Source organism: Egretta garzetta, unplaced genomic scaffold, assembly GCF_000687185.1.
Source record: "Egretta garzetta isolate BGI_Z169 unplaced genomic scaffold, ASM68718v1 scaffold29, whole genome shotgun sequence".
Taxonomy (NCBI): Eukaryota; Metazoa; Chordata; class Aves; order Pelecaniformes; family Ardeidae; genus Egretta; species Egretta garzetta.
In genome coordinates, this window is record NW_009260796.1 from 554214 (window position 1) to 562080 (window position 7867).

The 7867-nt window shown below is 51.5% G+C and overlaps 1 protein-coding gene across 1 annotated transcript in view; it reads right to left on the reverse strand.

The window, feature by feature from the left end:
* Nucleotides 1–803: 803 nt before the first annotated feature.
* NOC2L (NOC2 like nucleolar associated transcriptional repressor) overlaps nt 804–7867 on the reverse strand; it is a gene marked incomplete at its 5' end in the record, with an annotated part of 58488 nt that continues 51424 nt past the window's right edge. The window contains 2 exons of the mRNA XM_035902142.1: nt 804–3370; nt 5909–6049. Coding sequence (XP_035758035.1) covers nt 3225–3370; nt 5909–6049 — 287 coding nt within the window. The remainder of the gene's footprint in view (nt 3371–5908; nt 6050–7867) is intronic.

A 7867-nucleotide genomic window follows, 5' to 3' on the forward strand; every position in this document is an offset into this window, starting at 1 on the left:
ATTTTAAAAAAAAACCAAAAAAAAAAAAAAAAAATAAAAAAAAAAAAAAAAAAAAAAAAAAAAAAGGCAAGTTCCGGTCCATGTTTACTTCAGTGTGGATGGTACGGCACAGGCGGCTCAGTGCTGTCCCGCGGGCTGCCCTCTTCCCTGGCACGTTGTCCCTTTCAGCACACCCAGAGAATGGACTCTGCCTGTGCTCCAGCCCTGCAGAGGTTTTTTTTTTGTTTGGTCCCCCCCCCACCCCCATTAGATGTTTTGTTTTAAAGAGAAGAAGAAAAGAGTATGTGCTTTGGTGGGATGAAGGGTCACAGGCCTCACTCCAGCGTGGCCCCCTCCTTCCTTCACGTGTACAACAGACTCATTTACACATTTGGGGTGGGGTTTTTTTTGTTCGTAGGGTTGGTTTTGTTAATTTTAAAGCCTTGTTACAGAGGTGGATGTAGTTGCACATTCTGGCCTGCTGTGGACCATGAGACAGATACCTGTGCGTTCCCAGAGGAGGGGGAGGGATGCTGGGGGATTCAGGCTAAAAACTATGGGTAGAGTTTTTACTACTGTGAATGAGATGGTAACTCCTGGGGGTGACCTCCTGTGACTTGTACAGTTGTGAACAACAATCACATGTGGTACTTTTCTCTCTCTCCCCCTCCCCTTTTTTTTTTTTGTTTAAACGTTGCACGTGCTACCGTTTTTCTTACAAACTAGCTTGGTGGTACATTAGCTTCTTTATATTGTAAAAAAAAAAAAAAAAAAAAAGTCATTATCCATCACATCACGATAAAAATGCTTTCCAGCAATCAATTTAAATAAAAAAGAAAAACACTTAATTTACAAATGGTACCTGGTTTCCTGAGCTCCTTGCAAGTGGTTGCTTTACCCAAGAAGTCTCCTTTCCTTCGCTGTGCGTACACTGGGGCCATGAGCCTCACCGCTGGTGTTGGTAACTCGGGGTGCGTGGGAGCTGCTGCAGTCCTGGCCTAAAAGCTGATCTGAGGGTTAGCCCACAGCTGCTGAAGGCAGGCAGCACCTTGCCCAGCTAAGTTAGAGAAAGGAGAACAAGCAACTCCTTTCTCTTGTGGAAGAAAAGATGAGTTAAAACCTTTTTCTTACAGGTAGAGCCTTACAGTTTTCATCTTTGCAGTCATAGTCCAGGCTCCCATACATAATCTGCTGAAGACACGGGCTTTACCAGCCGTAGGGAAGCTCAGTCTTGAGCACTCCTGAACCCCCTAATGAAGCAGCAGGTGCTTTCGCCCCCTCAGAGTGGGCTATAAATGATAATAATGACAATAATGATGATAATAATAAAACTTAATTACTAATTTCTGAGGTTACTTCCTCCCCCTTATGGGATGAGGAGTATCTATCTGGATGCATAGCTAGGAAGGGCAGGTACAGTAATTACAGTAACCACAGTTGGGAAAAAAGAAACCCTCTCTAGCCCTAGTCCTGCTGCTAAGCTCCAAAAAAAAGACGTAACAAACTCTGAATGAAGCAAACACCCCACAAGACCATACTACGGCAGCAATTACCTGTGCGGTAACGATGTCTGGAAGCAGGGAAGGAGCAACACTCAGTGTGGGACAGGAAGAGCATAATTACCTCTTTACATACACTGAGTTGTTATCACTTACACATGTGGGCGAGAGGGAGACCACTAGCCAGGCCACAGTACATGGGGTTTTAGCTGCAATAAGGCAATGTTTCTGAGCTGCGGTTCTTCTGACGCCATGAAAATAGAACTTACTTAAACAAAAAAAAGGAAGAGGGTTGTTCTTTTAAAATGTCTTTTTAAAAAAGCATCTTGTCCTCTTGTGGTGTGCAGGAGTAAGGCTGCCTGGAGGGGAACATGTAGGCAGCGCAGAAGGCAGAGATGAACACGCCTGTGCAGGTAGCTTGGCCACCCCAGCGCTGACAGGTAGCTACTGACCTCACCCTGGTGGCGGAGAAGAACAAAGATTGTATTTATATTTAGTCCTAGCCCTCTATCTTCTTTTCCAAAAATCTGCATTAACAAATAACAATGCTCCCGAAAGGCACAGTTAATTTTCAGGAGTGATTCTGTCAGATACGCCCTAAGAATACTTAACTTTTCCTACCTCTCTCTCAGCAAATACCCTCCATTTCCAGTTTGTTTTGCAAAGAAATATGTTTCCCAGCTGCCAGTCCTGCAAACTAACAGTGGGCTCAAGCCATTTGTATTTCCCCAGCAGATCACAACTTGCCCTTACCCCCCCCTGAGCTACACAATGTCCTCCCACAAGCACCACTCCTACAGGCAGACACATCATGAGCTGCACCTAGAAGCTGCCCAGGTGAGGCAGTGGTTGGTTCCGAGGTAATGAAGAAAGGCCGGGTGCCCAAGGCAGCCTGCAGTCGTCACTACAGAACGAACTGGTGTTCCCCACCAGCTAGGACTGGTGTCACTGTGGATAACAGTAGGGCTGTTACAAAGCACGGGCTCGGACGTCTCCCTTGTTTTTGCTAAGCAAATGTATCGCATGCAAATCCCACAGCCATCACCAAAATGGAAGCATGTCCTACATCATTAGTTTTTGCCTCTTCTTACGCCTTCCTGCCTGCACAACCTCCCGTCTCCACCTCCCCGCCCCATCTCCTAAGGCACTTACTTACTTAAAGGCAACTTCTTCAGCGTACTTACTTACAGCCAGCTTGATTGCACTGAGCTGCTTCTGATGTTACTGATAAAGGCTTCCATTTGCAGTGACAATACAAAGCACTGAAACACTCTGCAATCCTCACCCATTTCTTGGCAAAAGGGAGGGTTAGGTGAGGGCCCCAGAGCAAAATACAGGGTGGCTGAACAGACAGGAGGACTCTTAGACAAAAGAACTTGTCCTTCCCTTGGTCCACTCACTTACTTATGCTCCAGCATAAACTGAACCCTATGCTATTTAAAGCAGCAGATTTTAATGAGGGCTTTTTATTACCTATGCTGAGCAGTTTTACTGGCCTTGACGTGACCACAATTTTACTGTTACCAAAAAAACAGAACTGGTAGAAAAAGCTTGAAAGTCCCAAGTAGCGTCTCTGCTGTGTCACCGAGGAAGTCCTTGGTGGCACCTGGGGCTGGCGCCCGCCCTCCACGCTCCCCAGCCCCTACCAATCTCTGGGAGCACCAGCTACAGGTGCTGAAGGCTGCACGATCCAGTACACAGCAGCTCTGCACGGAGTAAGCTTGGAGGGGGTGGCTGCGAGGGCTCTCAGTCATCATCAGAAAAAGTCAAGTCCTCCACAATGTCCTCTTCCCCTTGGGCTAGCTGTTCCAGGTCAGCTCGTGACATCCCACGAGTGCAGCTCCTCTGCTTCTGTGACCCTTGGGAAACCCGAGCAGGTTCCTTGCCTTCATCTGTTGATGGAAAGGGTGTAAATCCTGCTTTACTGGGAGTGAGAGTAAGGCGAGTCGAGGCAACTCATTGCTAATTAATCCCAGACACTCATTAATTTATTGGCGCCACTGCAGCTCCCAGATAGCGGTAGGAGAGCGCTGCAGGGTGCTCGGCACAGCACTGGCTCTGAAGCACTTGGGGCGATGGGAGAGGAGACCTAACTAACTAACTTGTGCCTGAGGCAGAAACGCAAAATAAGAACTAGGGGGAACGAGACATGCAGTGCCTCCAAACCTTCAGCCCGCAGCTCAGGTCAGTCTTCCTCGCTAGAGATGTCAGGCTGGGCATTAAGAGCTGTCAGAAAGGAGCTGTCACAGGTATCGCCAAGCCTCCCAAACGCAAAACTAGCCCCAGGCTCCCTCCTTTTTTGAAATGCTATTTCAATAGCGGGGAAGCACAAGTGAGAACTGGTTTCTAGGGGCTGTGCAGGACTATACCTGTCCCCATTCCCACTGCCCTTCCCTCTCGTTCCAGTAGTGTGGCTTGAGCTTCCTACACCTTGCTTCCAAAGGGGGCCCTGCAGACCATCTGGCTTAGGCTGTACCAGCAAAGCACCTGCTCAGCACCAATTCCTACCTCCGGTTACACACCTGCAGCCTCTCAGGTTGTGGAGGGCAGCAGCGGCTGTGGGATGTGGCTGCCTCTCCCCCTCCTCAGCACTCCCTGGATCGGTTGCAGGCTCTGCTGCTTCAGCCCACTTGGCAAAAAAGGATGAGAAGCTACCTCTGGCTGCCCAGCTCGGGAGCTGGAAGCTCACTGCAGGTCACATCTTTCAAAACCGCCCTGGTGACACCAGAGCATCAGGAGGACAAAAGAGCCCCTCCAGGGCACTGAGAGCATGTGCAGGGCGGTGGGAAGCTGTCACGGACACGAGCTCCTCACTGTTCCATCGCCCGACCAGGCTGCCTGGATGTGTGTTTTGGTACCAAGTACAATAGGAATGCTCAGCACACAGAGCTTAAGACTTGGGAGGGGCAGATCTGCCTGCCTGCCCGATGTCACTGCCACTACCCCGCACTGAGAGACTCTGCTGGCTCTATGCCGCGCTCCTACAGCCCAAAACCAAGGAAGCTGCCACTAGGGGTGAAGGAAGGGAGGATCAGTGTCCCTGCTCCCCCAGACACCAAGGACGAGTGCTTTCCCTTCAGCTTGCCTGAGTACCCCAGCAGGCAGAGAGGGAAAACTCTCCGTCTTTATCCTTTACAGCATTGTCAGAACATGCATCAAATACCCATCTATTCTCGGCGCCGAGGTTTGGGTGCGCATGCCAAGCCCCAGCCATCTGCCATGCTAAATCAGTCAGATTTTGCTCTCACTTGGCCTCTTTCCCCCGCTCCTGCTCGCCCTGTTCCCCAAACTAGTAAAGAAAGCCTGCACACAGGAGCTTTTGTGGCTGTTCCCCACAACCACACATCACACCCAATGGCATGCTGAGGAGCAGAGGCTTGGCACTCTTAATACAAAGGCCTAAGCAAGTGGCACACAAAAACCAGCCAAGGAAGACTGCAGCAGCCAGAGCCCCTGGCAGGCCCAGCTTCCGTCTGCTAAGTTCGCAGAGTGGCTTGGCAGAGAGCGGCAAGGCTGAGCCGAAGCTGGCTAGCTGCGCTCTGCTGGGGTGCTGAGCAGGCTCTCTAGCTGGCTGTGGCTCTGTGCAAGGGATGGAAAGGGAAAAAACTCTCTCCTCAGCTACAGCACAGCCTGGCTTGGCGCTAGCACAGCCCTGGTGACACAGCTGGCAGCTTTCTCAGTAGCCATTTAGCCAGATGTTCTTCTGGCCTGCTAGGAGCCTACTGAACTGGTAGCCTCTCACACTGACACCCACCACTCTTACCGGTTCTGCCTCTGGGCAGCAGCTAACTGGCACTCAGGCCCAAGCACAGAGCGAAGCCAGGGGTTCTAGTAGGGTCTGTACATGCTCTGGCTACCACTGTTTCAGTGCAGAAACCCCAGACAAATGCAGGACTTGGACGAGATCTCCTACCAGTCCTATCCTGGGAGGAGCTGTTGAGAAGCGGCAGCTAAAGGGTTACCCCTGTGCAGCACCCCGCACCGCAGGCACCGCTCAGATGAAAAGTGAAGTGCACCCTGCACACCCCCACGCATGTGTAACCTACGGAGAGTCTTGAAGCGAGGTTTCTGTACCCTGTTGGGGTGGGCTGTACTTCAAGAGTTTGTTTGAGCCTCTCTGCAGGAGGCCCCTGAAAACAGATGAAAGGGACTGGTGGCTTGTTAGAGCAAGGCCTGCAAAGAGCTTAACCCTTTCGCTCTCTCCTCAGTATAAACTCAAAACTACCAGGTCTCCCTGTTCAAGGGGGGGTGTGTGTGTGTGTCTGTCTGTGTCTGTAAAGGTCCCTCCTGACACCCCGCAGCTCAGAACAGCAGCACAGCAAGAAAAGAGGAGACAGTTCCTTCGTTGGGGAGCTCCCAGAACACAAAGGAGCCTTCAGTTACCAGCGCTGTCAATAATCCCCTTCCCTTTGCCCAGCTGCACTCCTTACCATCTGAGTCACTGTCGTCTTCCAATTCTTCCTCGTCCTCCTCGATTTCATACTTTCCTTCTTCTTCATCATCATCCTCGTCATAGTCCTTGCTGCTTGCTTCTGAGCTGTCATCTTGCTTGGCTTTGGCTTTGGCTTTACCTGCGAAGTATTTTTACTATGTAAGTGGAAACATAAAGAGCAGCACAGAAGCGTACGTGCAGGGCACAAGCGTATGCCAAGGGCCAAGAACCCCCATCCCACCACTCAGGAGGACAGTCATAAGCACACTAAAGGGTAAATTTACCATATTTCTCCAAAAGCCATGTCCCCTTGCACGCTAGGCCCAGAAAAGGATGCATTTCATCTCAGAGGCATCTGCTAGAGTCCAAGAAGGCCAGGACACAGAGAGTCAGGCAAATCACCTCAGAAGTCCCTAGCAGGGTTTTACTGCTAAAGCCCAGGATTTGCTGCTACCTCGTATTTATGGAGCACCACTGGCGCAGCACCCAAGCATCTGTCAGGAAGATACCTAACTGTCTGCCCTGCTCCAAGAGACAGGAAAGCTAGGAGACGAAGATGGACAGAAGAGCACGGTAAGAAGAAATGGGCCTACTGAACAGACATGAGAAAGGAGGAGTCAGTCACGAAGCTGAGACTGGAGAAGGGCTGGTTCCACTGAGAAACAGTGCCTGCGTATGCCCACCTCCACCCCTCCATGGTTATATGTAACTGCAAACAGGGGTAGACTCTCTGGTGCAGGGCATCCTTGTTAAAAAAAGCAGCTTTATTCCCTCTGTTAGTCACAACAAAAAGGTCTAGGAACAGACATTGCTGCAAATTCCCCCTGCAGATGGCTGGCCAGGTCCAAGGGCGCCTGGGAGGAAGCATTGAGAGCCTCTGGGTGCTTGGCCTGTGGGAAAATCACCTGCCTCAGCCTCTGGAACCAGACTTCTTTTACCCACGTTGAGTTCACTTTGGTGCAGGAGTGCTTCTCCCCTCTCTCCCTCCTCCAGTGTGAGTCACCTGGCTTTTAAACGGCCAAATACAAATTCTATACAGAGGGAGCAGAAGACCCAGCTGCTTCTTGCCTCCTTCCCACCACCACCCCTGAGCTAAGCCCAGCTCAGTGCCGCAGGTTATCTTTGCTTACAAAACTGCTGAAGAAGCTCTTGATTCACACTTCAAACCCTCTGCTTGGAAACTGGCTGTACATCTTTCTCACACTGTGATTCTTGGGCCCCGCCAGGGCATCTATTTCTTCGTCCCAATCTCCCTCCTCAGCAGCTGACCTATGTTACTCACTGAACTGGATACAGAGCCATTAATAAGCTGGCTGCTAGCATTCCCAGCTCCCCGTCATCACCCTGCTCGCTCCGCTTTCACCCATCTGTCAGCTCTGCCAGCATGCAGCCTCTGTGCAATTGCCCCCCGAGGGATCGGAAGCTACATCTCATGGACGGAGCGATCTCCAGGGTGCCCGCAGCCATGCGGAGAGCACCCGCTCCACCGGAGATGGATGGCAGCGCTATTCACCACACCACACCACACTGATGGGCACCTGAGCAGCTCAGGCAACAACCGAGAGGGGCACGCTCTCATCCATCACGCAGCACTAGCGAAAGCACCGACAGGTCCAGCTCATCTGAGAGCGTGCGGAGAAACCAGCTGTGGGCAGGAATCGGGTATCGGGCCCTCGGGTCATTCCTATGCCACACGACACAGGCAGCAGGGCACTAAGAGGGACTGACTGACCTTCCCCAGCCTCCTGCTCCCCTCCCCTAAGCTCAGCCCCTGCCTCCCCTCCCACCGATGTGCACAGGCACAGCCTTCACGCAGGGCTTGCGCTTCCATCTCCCGAGGCAGACGTCTATCAGCAAGGCGCCAGCAGACAACGCTCGGGGTGCTCCGGTTAACCAGTGCTTCTCCCCTCTTCCTCCTCACTCCACCTCTAGATCCTCAGGCTGACAGCCCACCGCA